This window comes from Typopeltis vanoorti, chromosome 10 (assembly GCF_054136105.1).
Source record: "Typopeltis vanoorti isolate ZY-2024b chromosome 10, IOZ_Tvanoo_1.0, whole genome shotgun sequence".
Taxonomy (NCBI): Eukaryota; Metazoa; Arthropoda; class Arachnida; order Uropygi; family Thelyphonidae; genus Typopeltis; species Typopeltis vanoorti.
The window spans coordinates 3,973,941-3,998,107 of NC_143558.1; the positions used below are offsets into that span (position 1 = coordinate 3,973,941).

At 35.1% G+C, this 24,167-nt stretch overlaps 1 protein-coding gene across 5 annotated transcripts in view; it reads right to left on the reverse strand.

Moving 5' to 3' along the window:
* Nucleotides 1-5,176: 5,176 nt before the first annotated feature.
* The window catches only part of LOC150102137 (spermatogenesis-associated protein 7-like), a 151,681-nt gene continuing 132,690 nt past the window's right edge, over nucleotides 5,177-24,167 (reverse strand). For 4 of the 5 annotated variants that reach the window (XM_090399380.1, XM_090399379.1, XM_090399381.1 and 1 more), the window contains one exon: nucleotides 5,177-5,629. In XM_090399380.1, coding sequence (XP_090255506.1) covers nucleotides 5,285-5,629 — 345 coding nt within the window. In that variant the 3' untranslated portion in view covers nucleotides 5,177-5,284. The remainder of the gene's footprint in view (nucleotides 5,630-24,167) is intronic. The other variant, XM_090399383.1, reaches the window with a different exon arrangement.

Genomic DNA, 24,167 nt, shown 5'->3' on the forward strand with positions numbered 1-24,167 from the left:
CAGCAAAAAGAAAATGCCATAGAGGAAAAACCTGGCGTGATAGGAAAAAATGGGTTTGATATTTGAAATCAGCGCATCCAAATTAGTAAAACACAAGTGTCAGATCATAATCAGCAGAAATTTTTTTTTTTTTTTTTGTTGGCCAGTGTTATGTCATTGTCGATAGTGATATCTTCATGGTTCAAAATATAAGAGCATACAGAGGATTTGAAATTGGAAGTGATCATTTAGTGCTAAGTAGGATAAAAATGAATATCACATTGAAAAGAACACTATGTAAGAAAGCTTTAAAGAGAATTATTAAAGTTGAGTAGTTTTTACAATTAAATTGCAGACTAAACTATACAAACATTATTGAAGAAAAACTGAAAGAGTTTGAAAACAAGAAACCCAACTTTCGAGTTTCAGTCAGAAATTCTGAAGAAAACATGGATTCAGTCAAGAAGGTATGTGGTGAAGTTGTTCCTAGCAAATAAGTTAGCGGATGCACTAACAGAATGAAAACAAAATAATAAAAATAAATAAATAAAAACAAAAATTAAATTTAAAAAATATAAGAAAGCTAAGCTACATGTAAAAACAATAAATATCAGGAGTTCTGATATTTATTGTTTTGGAGACTTGAAGTTTCCAGAAATGCTTAGAAATGGAGGAGAGTACTGTAAAAGGAATCAAAGAATAAAGGTAACATGAAAACTAAAGATAGGATATCCAAGATGTCTGGAGTAATTATTTTGAATGACTGTTAAATGAAATAAGTAGTAACAGAACCATTATAGAAAATTTTCAAGAGGAATGCAAACACGAGTAAAGGCAGCTGGAGTAGATGATATTCGACTAGAAATGCTTAAATATGGAAAAATAAAATTTTAAGTGGCTACACTACATAATTCAGAAGGCCGAATATTCAATGATTGAAGTCGAGCTCTCATAGTACCCATCTATAAAAAGTAATAAAAATTAATACAAGAATTATAGAGGAATTTCTCTACTAAGTGTTCCAGGTAAGATTTATGCAAGCATACTTGAAAAGAGTTTGAGAAAGATTGTGGAAGAGAAACTTGGAGAAGAACAAGCCGGATTCAGGCCAAATAGTTTGTCAAGATCAGATTTTCACTTTAAGACAAATAGTTCAGAAATTGTTGGAATATGACAAGGATCTGTACTTTAGTTTTGTAGATCTGGAAAAGGTGCCCAGAGATAAGCTTTTCAAGACACTACAATTATATGGGATGAATGGAATATTATACAGAGCAATGCATAGTCTAGCTTTAAGTTATGTCAGTAGTCAGAATTGAAGGAAATACAGGACCATGGTTTGATGTAAAATCAAGGGGTAAGACAAAGATGCACATTATCTGGAGATAATGTGCATCCTACAAAAACTATGAAAATAGGCAAGAGCATAGAAAACTTCGGGTGCTTTCTCAATAGAAAACCCACAGAACAATTAAAATATTTCAGCTAATTAGGCACAGTTTTTAGTGAAGATGGTAAATTAAATTTGGAAATAGATAACAGAATAAGCAAAGCTAGTGTGGGGGAGCCAGTTGAATAACTTTGTGTAATAAGTGAGAAATTATCCAAAACACAAAACTAGCAGCATCTCTGATCTGATTTTCCTTTTCAGCCATTTCTGACCGTAGGTGACTTTGTAGGCATTGCCCACAAAGTATTCCTGGTGAGATTTTTTTACAGGGTAGTTCACTGTTGCTTTCCCCAAACCCCCAATTTTATCCAGGCTCAGGACCGGCTTGCCTGTTCTGGGAGACGAAAAACCAGTTTCCAGTTTAAAAAAAAAAAACGCTACCTCAGTAAGAGACTGGTTAACTCACCTATAGTCGAAAGAGACCAGATAAGGGTTCCTCACGTCACTGATTGGAATCGAACCCAGGTCTTTCTGACCAAAGGGCTTCGTCTATACCATAGGTTCACAAACTTTTTCGGGCCACCGTCCACTTTGCAAGACAAATTTTGTAACGCCCCCCATTAAACAGTTTTCTGCATTTTGTCCGAATAATTATAAATAATAAATAAAATAATTACACAAGATATAAACAACAAACCTACAAAACATAACCACAGAAAACAGTATAATATATAAAAGTAGTTTTATATATTTTATATTTTGAAATGAAATATAACGAATATATTTGCTACTGTAAACATAACCTATTATACACACATATATACAGGGTGTTCGGGATAAATTTGACATATTTATAATTAATTATATTTTTCCGTAAGTTACATGTATTAACACACACTTCTCTTCATTTAAAAGTTTGGACCCTTCTTCATTCATATACAAGATGTCAGAAAGGATGGATAGCTGGAACCCACCTGAATCATGGAAGAGAATAACTTGTATCATGATGATTCGTGCCCGCCATCAAAATAGGGATATTACGACTGCTGCCCAATGCTCCCTGAATACAGTAAAAACAATCAGGCATGAACTAGAGACTTGCAATGGTGACTACGAGGATGTAGCAAGAAGAAAGATCCCTAGCAGACGATCTGATTGCGTTCGTACAGCAGAATTCCTCGCAAATCTGCAGGAACAGGTGTTGAAGAACCCTGGCATTGGAATTCGGGCTTTGTTCGTGGAGTTGCTAACTGTAGTCAAGCCCTGGATAACAAGGGTAGCCAATGGTAGGCCGTATGTATGGCAGCAGGATTCGGCCCCTTGCCACACCTCTGGGAAAAGTCAAAAATGGTTGTCTGAAAATTTCTACGACTTCACCAGTCCAAATGTTTGGCCTCCAAACTCCCCAGACCTTAACCCCATGGATTATTTTGTATGGGGCGCAGTTGAAAAAGACACCAATCGCACTTCCAGTAATACAAAAGCCCAGTTAATGGATAAAATTAAAACAGTTTTTGCGGCCCTTCCCAGGGAGACTGTAGCATCAGCTTGTTCGAGGTTCCGAAGCAGAATTGAAGCTGTGATCGATGCTAATGGTGGTTATTTTGAGTAAATCTTGTTGATAGTATTGTAATTAACTCTGCCTGTAATGTTTTTTTGTCAATTCATTAAATTTAATAGATACAAAGAAGATTTTCTTTTTTCTTACGAAACTGTCAAATTTATCCCGAACACCCTGTACATGCTCTATTTTCTCATTGACATCTATTTCTATCTGGCATGGTAAATTTTCAAATGATTACATAATTGAAATAGAAAATTGATAAAAAAAATTGATCGTGTAAGACGGGCATAAGATGAATTAAGATGCAATATTTAAATTTTAAATGATTATCTAATCGCAAAATTACGAAAATAATTTTTAAATATATATTATTAAATATTTAAAAATTATGCTTCTGCTCCCACTATAGCCCCACCTAGAAGGCTTCAGCACCCACTTTGGGAACCTATGGTCTATACTGACTGAGCTACATCTATACTGACATCCCTCCTAGTATGCATAACCACTTAACATGTCTTCTCATTTGCTATTCGAAATTCTGTTTGGATTCTATAACGTACAATTCCCAATTTGCCTTATCAACACACTTTGAAATGCAGGAAAAGCAAAAATGGAAAGCACCTGAGTAGTGCATTTGGAAGAACAATGGGACATTGCACCCTTTGAATGGAAAAGACAATTCTTGTTGTGACAAGAGGGATCTTTATGTGGGCTTTTTCAATTGAAGGTGAGTTAGCCAATCTCATATGGGATAGCAAGGTTTTTCTCTTCGGGAAACATGTTTTTCATACGTGCAAATCGGCCACATGAGAACACACAATTTACAGACAAAAAATACTGTTGGTGGTAGGCACTAGGAGACATTGTGTTGATGGTAATAATGTTCTTGTGTAGGGGAAGGATTAAGTTGGGGAGAAGGTGAGATGTGTGTAGTAGAGTCACACATCTCACCCCATGTGTGACTCACATCTCACACACAGATGTGAGTCTCACACACGTGCTCTCCCATGAGGAATCATTGGACTCCTTGGAGGTGTCATGTAATGTATATTCTTGCACCATCACCTTTTTCCCCCCAACATATCTACATTCATCAATGCATACATTCCACACACCTACATCAAAGGTTTTCATATTCAATTCAAAGATTGAATATGAAAACTCTTGGCAATCATTGTTATATCATATATACACACACACACTGTATCAGTATATATATATGTGTGTATTTATATTTATATATATAATTATCAAATAAGCAATGAGCCATTCAGAATTAAAAACACAACCTAATTATTAACACGTTCGCTGCCAACTACGAGTATACTCGTAGTGGGTAAACCTGCTTCACAAGCCAGCTACGAGTATACTCGTAGGACGCTTACCGCCGGGAACGAGATTATTGTAATGACCTTGAAGAAGTGAAAATGCTTGGCTTGTGGGGCTAGCTTCAAAACTGTGTATTCCCATAGAACGTATATGCTCTGTACAAGCCAACTACGAGTATACTCGTAGGACGTTTACCTCCGGTAACGAGATTATCGTACTGACCTTGAAGAAGGAAAACTGCTCGGCGTAGGGGAACAGATCATGGTAAAGTAGCGTGGCAGCGAACGTGTTAATTAAAGAACTCACACAAGGCTAAAAACATCTGTTCAGCAGTAACTACAGTGCACTAACAACTTTTTTTTTTTTTAACTTAGTGTGTTTTATGTATCTGTGCTTAAAAGACATATACTGTTAATGCAGTTATCAGTTGTGTTTTCTTAGCATTCTTCTGCAAAACATTTTGAGATACAACTATTTTTAGTTGTTTACATTTTTTAAATTCTTTCTATGTGGCTATGCTTCTTTCATTTTTAAGTTATGGAAAATCATCAGGTTCCTATATTAAAATAAGCAAATATTCACAGTTCATTTAGCTTTAAGAAGAGATGAAGTTATTGAAAGTATGTAAAAAAAACTGTCATTAAGAAAGACAGGAAGATAGAGTGCTCATTTATTAATTCATTAAACTTAAACTAATTTCAGTCTCCTTATATTGCTATTCAGTATGAACAATATAAGAAAATGTGCACGTGAATTTTTTTTTTTTTTTTAAACCATTATGAAGTAGCAGCTTTTATTTGTTAAGACAGTCTTCTAAAAGTAAAATATTTTGTCAAATTTCCAAAAGAGATAGGAAAGCAGAATGTAATAATATTGTAAGTTTAAAGTTTACTAGTTATCATAGGAACATAGTCTTAAAAGTATAAACCTTTATTGTACATTGCTCCCCTTCCAAGATATAAATAATTCTTACAAAAAAGAAATATTTACAAGAGATATAATACATTCAGCTACAGACAATGTCAAGAAACTTTGTTCTTATCTGAAGACAGGTCAGAATTAAATTCGCTATTTTGAGAAGTATCTTCATTTGTATCAAAATCAGCTTTGTAATCTTCACCTTGTAAGCTGTCACTCCCAGAATTATATTTTGCTGCATTAACTAATTCTTTATCTATAAAGCTGTCTTTGGTTATATCATCATTGCTGGATAACCTACAGAGGTTCTCTTTTTCAGGTGGGTTGCCTCTCAATATTTTGTCTGCATGCATAGATACATTAGTTTTGAAAATATCCTTAAAATCCTCTTCTTCATTATCTATACAAAGGTCTTCTAATATCTGGTCAAGCAGTTGCTGCATCTTTTCCTAAAAGGGAAAGAAAGAAAAGATAATCAAGTACTCTGGTCAAACTGCAATAAAAAAAAAACAGCAACACAAACAAAACTTTTCTCACTATACATGTGGCAGAACTTTATGCTAATCAACAGTTTTATGATGGCATATGTCCCAACATGTTGAAGATACATGAATGAAATTTAGCATTCCTACATGACCATTTTTTTGTACAGACTAGAAATACCAAATTTCTGCTAAAATAATGTGTACGAACAGGGTATTAAAGGAGCAAATTTAGGTTTTTTGTTTCATTGTTTCTGTTCAGTTGCTCCCAGAGCAACTGAATTAGCATAATGAAACAAAGTCTTCAAAAACACAAGTCAAAAAGACTTGAAATCTAAAATAAGATTATTTCTTTATGGTCTGATTTTTGGTTTATTTGTTCTTCTCTTTGTTTTGGAGGTCGACTGAAATTTTTTTTGATTAATGTTCTGTTGCAGCTATTTTTTGGAAGGACAGAATTAAGATACTGTAACTCTTGGTTTCTTTTATTTATATTTGCTGTAGGCTCTATCACAGAAGGAATGGATGATGCCTATTTTTTGTGCTGAGTGGTGATGAAAAGCTGTATGTAGATGACATCCTGTGTTTCTTGGTTTCCTGTAGATTGAGAAGTTAGTGTTTTGCTTTGATATCTTAACTAGTGTATGAAAAATGGTAAAGACCTAATTCAACTGTGAATTTGATTGGAGGATGGATGTTCCCAGGAAGGTAACAATATTTTATAATTGGGTAGTAGAACCGGGCCAAATGATAAAAAATATCATTGATGTATCTTCGCCCTATATTCGGTTGTGTTCCTTGCAGAACAAAAAAATCTTCAAATTTCAAAAAAAGTGATATTAATGCAATGTTTAAAAATGTCCACTGTGTCCAGTGGGAAAATTTCCTGAAGTATGTGAAAAGATTTACTATGTCCAAGCTTGCAACTATATCAGTAGGATATAGTTGCAAGCATATGGATATTTTCTATGAAGTGCATTGCATTCTTAACATAAGAGGATGTTTGCCTAATGTGAGGTTTCAATAGGTTTGCCAGATGCTTTGATGATAAAGAAGTTTTTTCTTTATTATCATCTTTTCAGTAATTTCATCTTTTCCATGTATTCTATGGAATTCAAAACAACTGTTCAGTTCCCTTTGTCAGTTTTCAACATTATTATGCTTTTTAAGGCCTTTAATTCTACTTTTGTGATATTATTTTTAGGTGGTTTTGCTTGCAAAAGGACAGAGGCTGTTTGAATGTGAAGAAAATTTGCAACATCTCTTGGTAATATTTGGGGGCTGTTTTTCCACATTTGCCATGCTATCTAATTTAGGAATCTTACTTGGGGAGATTGCAAAATTGAAACCACAGGAAAGGATGTTATTTCAGTATCAAATAATTTTTTTGAGGACTTGTTGATAACTATTTTATTGAGTGGTAATCTATCATTATGGCTGTTTCTTTCATTGATAAGGTTTCAAATCCTCTTCTTTACTTACTGTACTAATGTGTTCTGATTTTTCATATGAAAGTCTGTTCAAACTATTTCAAATGTTTGCAGGAAGAGAAGATAAATCTGTATGAAGAGTATATATTAGGCTGTCTATTTTTTATTTTTTTTGAAAGTTCATACCTCGTGTGCATTATATGTTCTTTGAGTAATGTGATTTCCATGCATTGGTAAATTCTTAATGCACGATTAGTAGTCAACTTCAAAAAACAAGGGATGACACCATAATAGAAATTTAATCTATTGTAGAACAGTTTTTGTTTAATTCTGAGTTTTTAAAAATTATTTGCTTAAGTAAACAAAACCTCACTGTGAGTTTGCATCTCATTGTGAAGTTCTGCAGTAAAAGTACATATTAAAATTGCTATCTGCCAGTATTAAATCACTCATAAAAAAGTCAAAAAGAAATTATGTTTTAAATTGACTAGTTTTGTGAAAAAAAACTTGTTTCACATCATCAGATAGCATAAATAAAATCAACAAAACTTCTAGACATCTGAAACCTCCTAAACCACCACATCCACTACTTAAAAATCAGGTATCTACAAGATCATTTGCAGCTGTGCAAATTGACAGATCTGGGGAGATAATCTGATCAGAACACACCAAAGATGTTGAGAATGAAACAAAGCACAAATCAGGGCTGGTAGCACATACAACAGATACAAAACATTTAGTAGAATAGCAACAAACTGAAATGCTCCACAGTGAGATTTGTTTTTAATCAAGAGCATTCAAAGAATCATCTGAAATGATGAAATATCTGTACAGTGCAACAAAAAAAAAAAAAACAAGGTATGATTTTACATCAAATCTGGTCTTCTTTAATCCATGACACACTTGTATCTACCAACAGTATACATCAACACACAAACCAGGAGAAAGCATAACAGAGAATGTACGTTTTCCATTGTTTAAATGTTTTCAAATATTCTTCACTAGAAATGTTAACTGTTATTACTTTAATTGCAGTTTAATTTATTTGTGCTATTTTCTGATGAAGGGAAATAATTCCCTCATCCCCACAAAACTAGATGCATTAAAACATAACTTCTTTTTGACTGCTTTGTGAGTGGTTTAATGTACCAGAAATTAGTGATTCTAATAATGCAACTTCCCAAAACTTCTTAGTTATATATATTGAAGTAACTTGTTGGAAAATCTTTCGATCATTATAGAAATGTTTCTTGTGCATGTTAAATTATTAATATCTGCTTTGGAAATAACTACTTAAGGACCAGTTATTGAATAAAATTAACGACAGAAGGCCATAGGTAGAGAGCCCTAGTTATAGATATTTAACTACCAAGGGAGGAAAAAAAAAATCTTTCAAGAGTTAAACATATATCTGAATTTAAATGTCAAGTGCCAATAAATGCTATAAAAGAATTTCAATGGTGTGCATATGTGTTATGCAAATTAGTGAGTAGGGAGTGAATAATTCCCACACATGCAAGGGTGGTCTGAAAAGTTCTCAGCCTCTACCATAGTGGCAACACTATCGGAAAGATTTTTTCATGGATACATATGTCATAAGATCCATGTGAAATTGCAAGTCATTCTATCAAGTAGTTTGTTTTATACAACTGTCTGAAGCAAAAGTGTTGTCTCTTTCCCTTGAAATGGATAAAATTGAGTATCGTGTGGTTATAAAATTCTTTGTAAAAGGTGGTTTAACGCCAAAAGAAATTCATTCAAAGTTCATAAACGTTAATGGGCACTCTTCTCCTTCATTTTCAACAATTAAGAAATAGGCTGCTGAGTATAAAGGTGGATGTACCAGCCTTGAAGATGATCCACATGAAGGACGTCCAAAAAGTGTAACAACACCAGAAATCATTTATCAAGTGCACTATATGGTACTGAATGACTGGCAAATCAAAGTGCATGAAATTGCTGAGACTATAGCCATTTCAAAAGAACGTGTAGGATATATTTTGCATGAAGAATTGCAAATGAAAAAGCTTTGTGCTAGATGGATGCCATGCTTGCTCACAGCAGATCAAAAAACAAACTCGCATTAAAATCTCTGAACAGTGTTTGGGGCATTTTAACAAGATTGAAATTGATTTTGTGCATTGATTTATTACAGTTGAGACTTGAATTCACCATTGCATACCAGAATCCAAACTGCAGTCAAAACAGTAAACAGAAGCCAGTTGCTCAGCGCCAAAGAAAACAAAGTCGGTTCCATCAGCACGAAAGGTCATGGCATCGGTGTTTTGGGATACTAAAGGCATTTTGCTTATTAATTATCTTGAAAAGAGTCAAACAATAACCAGGGAATATTATTCTGATCTTTTAACCAGACTAGACGAAAAAATTCGTGAGAAAAGACTCTGTTTGCAGAAGAAAAAAATCATCTTTCATCAGGACAATGCACCTACTCACAAAGGTGTTTTGGCAATGGGAAAATTAAGGGATCTGCACTATGAATTGTTGGAACATCCACCATATTCACCAGATTTGGCTCCCTCTGACTTCTATCTCTTCCCAAAACTAAAATTCTTCCTCGCTGGTCAGTGTTTTTCATCGAATCAAGAGGCGAGTGCTGCTGTAGAGGGCTATTTTGCAGATCTTACTGAGAACCACTACAGGGATGGGATAATGGGCTGAAGCATGAGAATCACTGGAATAAATGTATTAGTCTTAAGGGAGATTATGTTGCATAATTTTGAAATTATGAATTCTATTTTTCATTGTTAGGCCAAGAACTTTTCAGACCACCCACATAAGTTTATTTTAATTACTTAAAAATTACTGCACGTAATTCAAAAATATGCACAATACTGTTGAAATTTTTAAAAGTGTTCACTAATGGTGTGTTTTAAAATTCATGTTTTTCGAACTGAAAAAACACCACAGTAGAAAAAATTCTACTGTGGGGGAGCAGTTCAATCTCCACTGGTAGCCAATCAGAGATAGCTTGCCCAAGACTATCAATTATTCACAGCATCCAGTGAAGGAGGCTGATAATAGTGTGGATTGTGTGGTCGATTTTCTTGAGTTAATGGGATGAAAAACCCACTTGTCCATGCCAAAGATCAACTAATCCAGGAACCCGTCAAAAAAGCTTAGTAAAAGCTTCTCTAGTTGATAACTAGAACTGAACTTGTAACTTTCTTCAGGTGGTCATAGACAAAAACATACCACTTCCACTAAGCCACACAAGCTTTCAAAAGGTTAATCAAAGTCAATTAATTGTCATGTAACCCATCAGACCAGTGTTTCTTAATGTTGGGCATATGCCCCACAGGTGGAAAATTTGAAAATGTACATGTACATCATATTTATATTATACTTTTTCAGAACTTGGCTGACTATTATGCTAGAGGGGGGGCATCAAAATCTTTGAGACGCTGAGGTGGGCATGATCCAAAAAACGCCGAAAAACACTGCATCAGACAATGGTGTTTCTAGTAATGTGTAGGATATCAACAACAATTAACCAATGTGTCTAGAATACTATGCAGTATAGGCTTCATTTGTGATAACTTCCTGTATAAATATTATTGCTGCTATCACAGTCTATGAAAAAAGATATGTTTATTTTGGAACATCATTTTTCCTATTAGATCATTTTTACAGTTTCAAGAGGTACTAAAGGGAATCTTCTATACACAGGATATCCTTGAACTGCAATATATCGGTATTCCAACTTCTTCACCTGAAGAAGTTGGAATACCAATGAAACTAGTCATGGTTTATTAAAGGTTTTTGTTATACTGTCTCGGATTCTAGTCAGTTAAATTTTAATCTTATATATATATATATATATATATATTTAAATAGATTAAATGACTAAGCTGAGAGATAAAAATAGGCTAAAATTGTGGGCATGTGAAAATGGATGTCAGTTCAATGTTAGAAAAAGTCAAGTCATGACCTTCGATGTGATTAGATATCTAATGTAATATTATACTGATGGGATTATGCTAAAAGAAACTGACCATGCTAGGGATCTTGGAGTTTTAGTAGACAGGAAGTTGAAGTACAAGGGTCATATACCCATAATTGTAAATACAACTCGGAGAATATTTGCAATGCTGAAATGAACCTTGACATGTAAATATAAGGAAGTCATTTTGCCTCTTTACAAGGCTTTGAAAGCCATCACTTGGACTATTGCGTGCAGGTCTGGTCTCCTGGTTTCCGTAGTCATTCTGATAGTGGAGAGAGTGAAAAGGAGAGTGTAAAAAATTATATCAGGATTACAGAATATGGATTATGAAGACAGATTGAGAATTTTAGGCTGCAGACACTAACAAACAGGAGAAAGAGGGGTGACGATTGAGATTCAGTTATATAGTTTGCTAGTTATTCCAGTGTGCATAAGACATATAGAATATAGGTGACTCATGTACAATATGCATATTCATTTAACAAGGTTGGAAATATAATGCAAAGTAATTGCAGGTGAATCTGAAATATTAAGATATGTTACTTACTAACTGTTGCTAATAAACAAAAGGAAAAGAGATTCATGTGACATTACTTCTGAAAGGTCATACAGGATTTCAGTAGATGGAAATTTTCATTTTATGGAGTGGTGGGGAAAGGATGCAAAGGCATCCACGGAAGTTGAGAATGAAAGCTATTAAGAAGGGGATTAGGGCTAGATTTTTCTCTGAATAGAGTAGTGCGTGATTGGAATGGATTGCCTTTGGATGTGTGCAAGTAGCGTGAATGAATTCAAGAACAGGTATGACAGCTGGTGCGAATAGTATGGCCTCCCTGAGTTCCTGACTCCCTGGAGGTCTCTCTTAATAATAATAATATGGCACTGCATGACATTTTAGTATAACTGGTGGAGTACATAAAATATGTAAAACTCACCATTTCTGTGGTCCTTACAAAAATGAGCTGACAGTCTTTAATGAAAATTTTAGTTATATAGTTTGCTAGTTATTGCAGTATGCATAAGACATATAGAATATAGGTGACTCATGTATGTACAATACATGTATTAATTTAGTTGGAAATATAATGCAAAGTAATTGCAGGTGAATCTGAAATATTGAGATATGTTACTTACCAACCATTGTTAATAAACAAAAGGCAAAAAGATTCATGTGACATTATATTCACTCAGCACAATTAATATCACCTGTGCCTAAAGGTAACTTGCACAGTATCATCAAAATTCTTTTCATCCATACTGGTACTTTTGTAATGCATTTAAAAGAATGACAGAACATTTACTTTTCAATTGGAAAAGACTTGAGTTTAATTCTTGTCACAATGCAAGAAATTTTTATAAGAGCTTTTTCAACTGAAGGTGAGTTAGCTGGTCTGATATGAAAGCAGGAAAGAGAGAGAATAAATAGACAAATATGATGAAAGTAATAAATGCTGATCATTTGAAAATGTCCCTAAAAATCAAAATTACTAATATACTGCAATAATGAAACTAGACAAGTTTGAAGTGAAAATTGTGCTTAGATGAAAATAAAAATATTCCTATTAAGGTATATAGTCATGTTGTACCACATGACTGGTACAACATGACAAAATTTCATGCCGGCTGGGGCGTCGCCCGGTTAAACAAGGCCCCCGTTGTTTTCGCCAGGGAACCAGGGCGAACAGCGAAAAGTCAGCTACTGGAACAAATCTGAAAACAAACCCCAACTCAACATCACCAGAGTTAAAGATCGGTACTATCAACGTAAGAAGCCTGAATGGCAAAGAAATGGAGCTAGCTGAGGAATTAGATAAGTACCAGATCGACATAATAGGGGTGACTGAAACAAAAAAGACCAAAACTGGTGAGATCTTTCTGAGCAATAAATACAAAATGTTATATTCAGGCAATGACAATCAAGGAAAAGAAGGAGTAGCCATAGTATTCAACACAAAATACAAGGCTAATCTTCTTGAATGGCAGTCAGTCTCAAGTAGAGTAATGTGGGCGAATATGAGAATGGAGAACTGGACAATGAGACTTATTTGTGCCTATGGTCCCACAGAAGGTTCTACTAAGGTAGAAGTGGAGGAATTTTTTGAGGCTTTAGAAAAAGCAACTGACACAATGAAAAAGGAAAAGTTGGTCCTTGTTGGGGATCTAAATAGTAGAGTTGGAAATGATTGTGAGACATACAAAAATATTTTGGGAAAATTTGGAGAAAAGAGCAAAGCTAATAATAATGGCAAATATCTGTTGGATTTCTGCTCAGGACATGGAATGGTTATTACTAACACCATGTTCCAACATAAAAATGTGCACAAATTCACATGGAGAGAAGAGGCTAGGAATAAGAAAAGTCTCATTGACTATGTTATTGTTGATAGTGATGTTTTCTCCCTGGTGCAGGACACCAGAGTGTACAGAGGATTTGAAATTGGAAGTGATCACTATTTAGTCTTGAGCAGGATAAAATTGAATTTCATATTGAAAAGAATAACATGTAAGAAAGTTTTAAAGCGAATAAAAGTTGAGCAGCTCTCAGATGTGAACTGTAGACTAAAATACAGAAATATTATTGAAAAGAAAATGAAAGAGTTTGAGAACAGGAATCAAACCTTGGAGATTCAGTGGCAAACTCTGAAGGAAACATTGATTGATTCTGCCAGAGAGGCATGTGGTGAGGTTGTGTGCAAGGATAAAAAAATCAGAACTCCCTGGTGGACACAGGAAGTTAAAGAGGCAGTGAAGGAAAAGAAGAAAGCATATCAAAAGTTCCTGTCAAATAAGTCAGCTTTTACTCTTAAAGAATACAGAGACAAATGTAAGAAAGCTAAACAGTGTGTAAAACTAGCTAAACAAAAGTCATGGGAGGACTTTGGCAAGAATATAGAAAATAAATATCAAGAAGGTGGCAAAATATTCTGGAGGTTGTTGAAGAAGCATAGGAATGGAGGAAAGAGTGTTGTAAAAGGAATTAGAGATGATAAAGGTGAAATGAAAACAGGAGAAAAAGATATCCTTGAAGTATGGAGTAATTACTTTGAAAAACTGCTAAATGAAACAAGCAGTGATGACAGCACAGTGATAAAAAACACTGACCAGGCATGCAGTCAGGAATACATATCCATACTTGAAGTAGAAAAAGCCATCAAAGGCTTGAAATGTGGAAAGGCAGCAGGAGTAGATGATATTCGACCAGAAATGCTGAAGTATGGTGGTATAAGCGTCTTACAGTGGCTGCACTGCATAGTTCAGAAAGCCTGGACAGAGGGACGCATTCCCGATGATTGGAGTAGAGCTCTCATAGTACCCATATATAAAAAGGGAAATAAAACTGAATGTGAGAATTACAGAAGTATTTCCCTACTGAGTGTTCCTGGCAAGATCTATGCAAGTATACTTGAGAAACGGTTGAGAAGAATTGTGGAAGAAAAGCTTGGTGAAGAACAAGCTGGATTCAGGCCAAATAGAGGCTGCCAGGATCAGATCTTCACTTTACGACAAATAGTCGAGAAAGCATGGGAATATAACAAAGATCTGTATTTAAGTTTTGTCGATTTGGAAAAGGCATATGACAAGGTGCCAAGAGAGAAGCTATTCAATACGCTGCAGTTATATGGTGTCAATGGGGCATTATATCAAGCAATACTTAGTCTTTATTTGAGTTGTGAGTCAGCAGTTAGAATTGAAGGAAGTACAGGAAGATGGTTTAATGTTAAATCTGGTGTGAGACAAGGATGTACATTATCCCCTCTGTTATTCATTATCTATATGGATCACATTATGAAGGAATGTGGTATTAAACCTGATATCAAAATTGGAGATGTTAATGTCAGCTCTTTGCTTTATGCGGATGATGTTATACTTCTAAATAAATCCGCTACAAGTCTGCAAGATTCTCTGACTAAATTGAATAGCTGTTGTAATAGATATGGTATGAAGGTCAGCAATAAAAAGACAAAGACAATGAAAATAGGCAGAATCATTGAAAATGTCAACTGTGTTGTGAATGGAGAACCAGTGGAACAAGTAAAACATTTCAGCTACTTAGGCACAATTTTTACTGAAGATGGTAAACTAAATATAGAAATAGACAACAGAATCAGCAAAGCTGGTATCGTGGGAAGTCAATTGAATAAATTCATATGGAATAAGAAAGAAATTAGTCGGAACACTAAATTAGCTGTATACAAGACTGTGTTCAAACCAATTTTAACTTATGGATCTGAGAGCTGGGTCAGAAGTAAAACACTTGACCAAAGATTAGAGACCACAGATATGAGAGTCCTGAGAAAGATTAGAGGCGTGAACAGATGGCATCAATGGCAATATCATATTAAAAATGAGGATATTAGGAATGAACTTGACATTGTCAGCATCCAGGAATGCGTTAGCAGAGCTAATCTCAGATGGCATGGTCACTTAAATAGAATGGGAGAGGAAAGATTAGCAAAACAAGTGTTCTCTGCCAGATTGGCAGGAAAACGACCCAGAGGAAGACCAAGATATAGGTGGATTGATACGGTACAAAGTGCCTTAGACGATAGAAATATAAGATCTGATAATGTTGGAGTCTTGACAAGTAACAGACTGATTTGGAGGAAAATTGTAGATAGGAAGTTAGTAATGATGTAATTTTTTCATGTAGTACTGTCATATCCTGCACACCCCTTGAGGGTACATGGCAGGAATTTGATGATGATGAGGTATATAGTCACACAGTATGAGGGAACTATCTTGGAAGACAGGTAAGGTGAAGACAACCTGAAACACTACTGAACAAACCAGAGCAGTACTGGCTAACAATACTGCACTGCAGCAAAAACATATGTATATGAGACTGCAAAAACCTATTGTATCCTTGAGTAATATCTTGGCTTCAAAACTAATGCAACGTTAACTGAAACCTAACTAAAGCCAGTTTATTATTTAGACAATAATAACAAAGAGAAGTTCCAATTATGCATTATGTAAAGATGGATAAAACAACTGATCGATACTAAAACAAGACAATTTCTGTTTCTTTCTTCCCAAACTACTTGGTGGCCTTTATTTGTTATGTGGAAGGCTAATCCTGATCTGCAATTTTCTTTTTTCCTTAATGTCTTTTTACATGCACAGGCATGCGTATCTCTCTCTGTCTCTTTAGAATTATTTCATCTTGCATAGCAAATGCCACAAGGTCAATGAATTTTGAACATGCCAGTATTTTTTTTTTTTTTTTTTAAATGAGAGGATCTGGAGGTTTTGGTAGATGTAAGAATCTTGAAATTAAATCCTATACATTGTAAGAAAAATCACTTCAACATTGTAATTATGAAATTATGAAGCACTGATAACATTTTTTGATGTAAGGTAATGTAATTGCATTTTTGAAATTCTCCCATGAAAAAACCAGGCATATACAAAATTCATTGCTCCAGTGGCATTTACTATGTAGGTTAAACAGGATGGTCTGGAGAGATACGCAAGTGTGAACATGTTAAAGATGTTGAGAAAAAAAGAAAGAAATCAGGATTAGTCATCCACACAACAAATATAGGCTGCCAAGCAATCTGGTAAGAAACAAATGCTCTGTATATCCTTACCCAACGTAACAAAAACAAAGGTTTAATCCTACATTAAGTTTGGTCTGCATTCATCAAAAACCTAACAACCAATCTAGGAAATGGGATGTGATATGCATTATGACCAAAATGTGACAACAACAGCTAGAATCATTCCCGTGCTTGCAAATTAGTTAATAGAATGTTTTATTTATTTTATTTTTTTTGTCATTTTGTTTATATATACTAGCAATCTGTTGTTATAATAATTTTTTTCTGGTGTTTTTTTATGTGTTGTATCCCTAACGATGGCTTATGAAACTTGCTGGGTTAAACTGTTTATTTTAATAAATTTGTTTCATGTTTAGAAACATGTGATCTCAATACTGGAAATTAAATGAAGCAAGTGTCCTGTTTTTTTTTTTTTTTTAAGTTCAATTGTGAATCGAATGAGGCTGCAAAAAAACTATTATATCCCTGAGTAGTATTTTGGCTTCAAAACTAATGTAACATTTTATGATTTAAGCTGCTTAAGAAGTTAGTAAAGCAATAAAGAGTTTCTTCAGAACCTAGCCAGATAAGGAAGATATTGTCAATGTACCTATGCTATATTTTAGGCTTTGTATAGTATTTTTCAAGGGCTTTTGATGTCTTTTCAAATAATTCCAATTGGATGGTTGGCTGATTAAAGGTTTATTGATGAAAGGAAAGGTTACAGTAGTGCATAAGATATTAATAAATAGTCATAAAGAGGTAAATTAATAAATAACATGTAAAAAATTAAGCAATGCAGTACCTACACATAAATAGAATTTATAATCAAATGTACAACCCCTGGCAAAAAGTATCCGATCAATGCCGTTATCACTACGATGACTGCGATATACAGCATATGTTTCTTGGAAAGTTTAACATATGAACGTTTTAGCAAGCAAGAAATGAAATAGCACACTTTAAAGTATAAAAAGAAAATTTTATGTATGATTCAAAGATTAATTTAAAGAAAATAAATTATCTGTGTTAGAAAAAAGTATCCAATCAAGTGGACAGTTGGGAAAAAGTAAGCAATCGCTGAGGAAAGAAACGTCATTCCCCCAATATGCAAATCTGTCTGTGCACATGTAAAGCATAGAGAAAATATTTATAAGGAGCAGAATCATGATTGTAAAATCTGAATTCTATCTATAGTGTTAAAGGATGGCTCCTGTGAAAGAACTTTTTTTTTGAACAAGCAACAAATTACACAAAAATGTGTGTTTCCAATGGTGTAAAAAGTCATGTAAATTGGGAATTTCATGACGATTCTTGAATTTGCCTTGGAACCAGTGAAGATAACAGTACCTTTGTATGGAGAAGATGACTTGGTGAAAAGTTCTTCGATGAGTGCATTAATACAAATCTAAATTGTTACCCTTATGTACCACTTGGAGTTGCATGACATCACAAAGTGCTGGAAAATTATTATATACAGGGTGTTCGGGATAAATTTGACATATTTATAATTAATTATATTTTTCCGTAAGTTACATGTATTAACACACACTTCTCTTCATTTAAAAGTTTGGACCCTTCTTCATTCATATACAAGATGTCAGAAAGGATGGATAGCTGGAACCCACCTGAATCATGGAAGAGAATAACTTGTATTATGATGATTCGTGCCCGCCATCAAAATAAGGATATTACGACTGCTGCCCAATGCTCCCTGAATACAGTAAAAACAATCAGGCATGAACTAGAGACTTGCAATGGTGACTACGAGGATGTAGCAAGAAGAAAGATCCCTAGCAGACGATCTGATTGCGTTCGTACAGCAGAATTCCTCGCAAATCTGCAGGAACAGGTGTTGAAGAACCCTGGCATTGGAATTCGGGCTTTGTTCGTGGAGTTGCTAACTGTAGTCAAGCCCTGGATAACAAGGGTAGCCAATGGTAGGCCGTATGTATGGCAGCAGGATTCGGCCCCTTGCCACACCTCTGGGAAAAGTCAAAAATGGTTGTCTGAAAATTTCTACGACTTCACCAGTCCAAATGTTTGGCCTCCAAACTCCCCAGACCTTAACCCCATGGATTATTTTGTATGGGGCGCAGTTGAAAAAGACACCAATCGCACTTCCAGTAATACAAAAGCCCAGTTAATGGATAAAATTAAAACAGTTTTTGCGGCCCTTCCCAGGGAGACTGTAGCATCAGCTTGTTCGAGGTTCCGAAGCAGAATTGAAGCTGTGATCGATGCTAATGGTGGTTATTTTGAGTAAATCTTGTTGATAGTATTGTAATTAACTCTGCCTGTAATGTTTTTTTGTCAATTCATTAAATTTAATAGATACAAATAAGATTTTCTTTTTCCTTACGAAACTGTCAAATTTATCCCGAACACCCTGTATATATATATATCGTTTTACATACAGTCAACTCTGAAGTCTATGTAGAAATTTTAGAGCATTTTTTTGGTTCCTAGTATCAAAGAATGATTCCAGGATTCCAATGACTTCATTTTTCAAGGTGACAATGCATCTTGTCACCACAGCAGATGAATCAAGAACTATCTGTGAAACAATCCACACGCTCCAATTAAAACTATGACTTGGAGTTCGAATAGCCCAGCCCTTAATCTGATCGAAAATGTTTGGAATATTTTAAAGCGAAAAATTGACACCAAACGGTCCACAAATATCAAATTAAGTTATGCAATCATGGAAAGCTGAAGTGAAATTCTGCCACCTCACTGTCAAAACCTCATTGAGTCCATGCCACAAAGGATGAAAGCTGTCGTTTAGGCTAACAAAATCTGAATTCGGTGATCGGATACATAATTCCAAATTAAAGAATGATCTCATACTTTTTTTTCTTCAGCGTATGATTTTCATTCACCTAATTTCTGGTTAAAAGTAAACTATAAAATATTTTCTGTAATAAATTTAACTTCTTTGTTAATCTTATTGCTTTCAGATTTCAATAAGATTAACAAAGAAATTACCCCAACTCAACATCACCAGAGTTAAAGATCGGTACTATCAACATAAGAAGCCTGAATGGCAAAGAAATGGAGCTAGCTGATGAATTAGATAAGTACTAGATAGACATAATAGGGGTGACTGAAACAAAAAAGACAAAAACTGGTGAGATCTTTCTGAACAATAAATACAAAATGTTATATTCAGGAAATGACAATCAAGGAAAAGAAGGAATAGCCATAGTATTCAACACAAAATACGAGGGTAATCTTCTTGAATGGCAGTCAGTCTCAAGTAGAGTAATGTGGGCGAATATGAGAATGGAGAACTGGACAATGAGACTTATTTGTGCCTATGGTCCCACAGAAGGTTCTACTAAGGTAGAAGTGGAGGAATTTTTTGAGGCTCTTGAGAAAGCAACTGACACAATGAAAAAGGAAAAGTTGGTCCTTGTTGGGGATGTAACAGCAGAGCAGGAAATGTCAGACATACAAAAATATTTTGGGAAAATTTGGAGAAAAGAACAAAGCTAATAATAATGGCAAATACCTGTTGGATTTCTGCTCAGGTCATGGACTGGTTATTACTAATACCATGTTCCAACATAAAAATGTGCACAAATTCACATGGAGAGAAGAGGCAAGGAATAAGAAAGGTCTCATTGACTATGTTATTGTTGATAGTGATGTTTTCTCCCTGGTGCAGGACACCAGAGTGTACAGAGGATTTTAAATTGGAAGTGATCACTATTTAGTCTTGAGCAGGATAAAATTGAATTTCATATTGAAAAGAATAACATGTAAGAAAGTTTTAAAGCGAATAAAAGTGGAACAGCTCTCGGATGTGAACTGTACACTAAAATACACAAAGATTATTGAAGAAAAAATTAAAGAGTTCAAGAACAGGAACCAAACCTTGGAGATTCAGTGGCAAGCCTTGAAGAAAACCCTGATTGATTCAGCCAGAGAGGCATGTGGTGAGGTTGCTTGAAAGGATAGAAAAATTAGAACTCCATGGTGGACACAGGAAGTTAAAGAGGCAGTGACGGAAAAGAAGAAAGCATATCAAAAGTTCCTGGCAAATAAGTCAGCTTGTGCTCTTAGAGAATACAGAGACAAATGTAAGAAAGCTAAACACTGTGTAAAACTAGCTAAATAAAAGTCATGGGAGGACTTTGGCAAGAATATAGAAAATAAATATCAAGGTGGTAAGATATTCTGGAGGTTTTTGAAGAAGCATAGAAATGGAGGAAAGAGTGCTGTAAAAGGAGTTAGAGATGATAAAGGTGACATGAAAATGGGAGAAAAAGATATCCTGGAAGTATAGAGTAATTACTTCGAAAAATTGCTATGAAACAAGCAGTGATGACAACACAGTGATAAAAAAACACTGACCAGGCATGCAGGCAGGAATACGTATCCATACTTGAAGCAGAAAAAGCCATTAAAGGGTTGAAATGTAGAAAGGCAGCAGGAGTAAATGATATTCGACCAGAAATGGCTGCACTGCATAGTTCAGAAAGCCTGGACACAGGCTTTCTGAACTATTCAACTATTCAATACACCATATAACTATAGCTATTCAATATGCTATAGTTATATGGTGTCAATGGGGCATTATATCATGCAATACTTAGTCTGTATTTGAGTTGCAAGTCGGCAGTTAGAATTGAAAGAAGTACAGGAAGATGGTTTAATGTTAAATCTGGTGTGAGACAAGGATGTACATTATCCCCTCTGTTATTCATTATCTATATGGATCACATTATCAAAGAAAGTGGTATTAGACATCATATAAAAATTGGAGATGTTAATATCAGCTCTTTGCTTTATGCGGGCGATGTTATACTTCTAAATAAATCCACTACAAGTTTGCAAGATTCCCTGACTAAATTGAATAACTGTTGTAATAGATATGGTATGAAGGTCAGCATTAAAAAGACAAAGACAATGAAAATAGGTAGAATTGTTGAAAATGTCAATTGTGTTGTGAACGGGGAACCTGTGGAACAAGTAAAACATTTCAGCTACTTAGGCACGATTTTTACTGAAGATGGTAAATTAAATATGGAAATAGACAACAGAATCAACAAAGCTGGTATGGTAGGAAGTTAACTGAATAAATTCATATGGAATAAGAGAGAAATTAGTCGGAACAATTTTAACTTATGGATCTGAGAGCTGGGTCAGAAGTAAAATACTTCACCAAAGACTAGAGACTGCAGATATGAGAGTCCTGAGAAAGATTAGAGGCGTGAACAAATGGCATCAATGGCAATATCATATTAAAAATGATGATATTAGGAAAGAACTTGACATTGTCGGCATGCAGGAATGCATTAGCAGAGCTAATCTCAGGTGATATGGTCACTTAAACAAAATGGGTGAGGAAAGATTAGCACAACAAGTGTTCTCTGCCAGGTTGGCAGGAAAACGACCCAGAGGAAGACCAAGATATAGGTGGATTGATATGGTACAATGTGCCTTAGACGATAGAAATATAAGATCTGATAATGATAATGTTGGAGTCTCGACAAGTAATAGACTGATTTGGAGGAAAATTGTAGATAGGAAGTTAGTAATGATGTAAATTTTTCATGTAGTACTATCATGTCCTGTATACCCCCTTGAGGGTACGTCAGGAATTTGATGATGATGTTAATCTTATTTATCTTCTTTACAATTTATATGCATAACTGTTCAAACTGAACAAAATATATGTACCGAGGAAAAATAAATCCTCACACACACACAAATGTTAGTGTTACAGTCATTGGTTGGATACTTTTTGCAAGGGGTTGTATAAATTAATTCTTCGTAAAAATTTAAAAACACCATGCAATTTGTCCAAATCTGATAACATGTCTCAGTGTATATATGGCTTAGCCAGATAAGTAAAAATTTTATTCCTCTCTCATGTGAAATGTTGGCACTCCATTAGAATATGACAAATGATAAGACACATGCATTTTTCATGCATAGGTGGGTCATCAGCGCTTAGTAAATAAGAATGTGTAAGATGTGCGTGACCTATGCGGAGCCTAGCAAGAAAAACTTCTTCTCTTCTGTTTCTAAGTTGACTCGACTGGCAATGCTTAATTTCAGGTTTAATATAATGGAATTTGTTTGTCAGTGCTATCTATCTGTCATGATAACTACTGGTGGGCAATTAGCTTTGATTTTATAAAATGTCTGTAGTCTGTATAGGGAACTGTCAAATGGTACATGGAAGAAGTATGAGCTGATCTAATACCTGCATCTGCAGTCTCATTTCCATTAATTTCAATGTGGTAGGAATCCAGCACAATCGAACATCAAAATTAAGGATCATCGTTTTGTACAACATTTGTAACACCTCACAAAGCACTGGATGTGGATTATACATAGGAGAGAAGATAATCTGCAAAGAACTCAAAGGGGCTGTATAAATTACACATTTTTAGTAGAAGTGTTCTTTTATATGCACAAGTTCAAGCTGAATGGCATGCAATGCTGTATAATTACTGCAATTGAGTGGGACCCGTTGGAGATAGTATTACCAGGAAACAAAGCAGAACAGCCAACAGAAATCTCTGATTTTGAACTATCAATACAGATGGGCAAAAAATCAGAGTGAGCTACTCTGGGTGCATTAAGTAATTGAAGGTAGACAGATGATAGTGTATAAGACTTTTTCAGTTGGCAAAGCAAAAGCAATAGGTTGCAGATGGAATGCAAACCTGCCATGGAGGAATTCTTGTCAACATTCATGCCAACAGCTTTCACCAATGGTAGTCTGTTGTAGAAGAGACTTTATTTTTAGAGGATAGTTAAGAGACAATTGTTCCCATCTAAGTGATAGAGCTGGTTCATTTGCTTCAACATATAAAAAAGAAAGAAAACACAGAGAAGAAAGATTGTATGTGTGTGTTTCCCAGTTATGATAGTGATGAACTGAGCAGAAGAGCAGTAATAATGAATAGCATAATAGCCAGAATGTGTCAGAAGAGAGGATTGGAATATGTGGATGGAATATGTATATCAACTTGGATGCTTGGAGGGCATTTGAGGACAGAAAGGAACTGTATGCGAGAGACCGCTTGCATCTGAATGAGGAAGGACGTAGGCATCTGAAGAGATCGTTGTTATCTGAACGAGTTGGTGTGTCAATGCAGGGAAACTAGAATACCCAGGGTGGATGGTAGTAGGGGTGGCCTCTTGTGGGAATGGGTGCCTGGGAGAAGGGGGACGACATCAGGTAACACTGAGTCCAGTGGGCCTGGAGGAGATAATGACAGGTATAGAAGCAGTGACATTTTTATGCTTTATACTAATGCCAGAATAAGTGAGATGAATTGGTTGTGCTGATAGTGTCAGCATGGCCAAAGATTATTGGAATCTCTGAGACATAGTTGAGAGAAAATGAGATAAAAACAGGAATAGAAGTAGCAGGGTACAGCATTTTTTGGCAGGATAGGAAGAGAAAGAGTGGTGGTGGTGGAGTACTGCTTATGATAAGTGACGACTTATGTCCCCTAAGAGTGGAGGCTTTGGAAGGCAGTGACACTAATGGTTTGGAAAGCATATGGTGTGAGGCAGAGGTGTGCAAGACAGGATACTTACTGGGG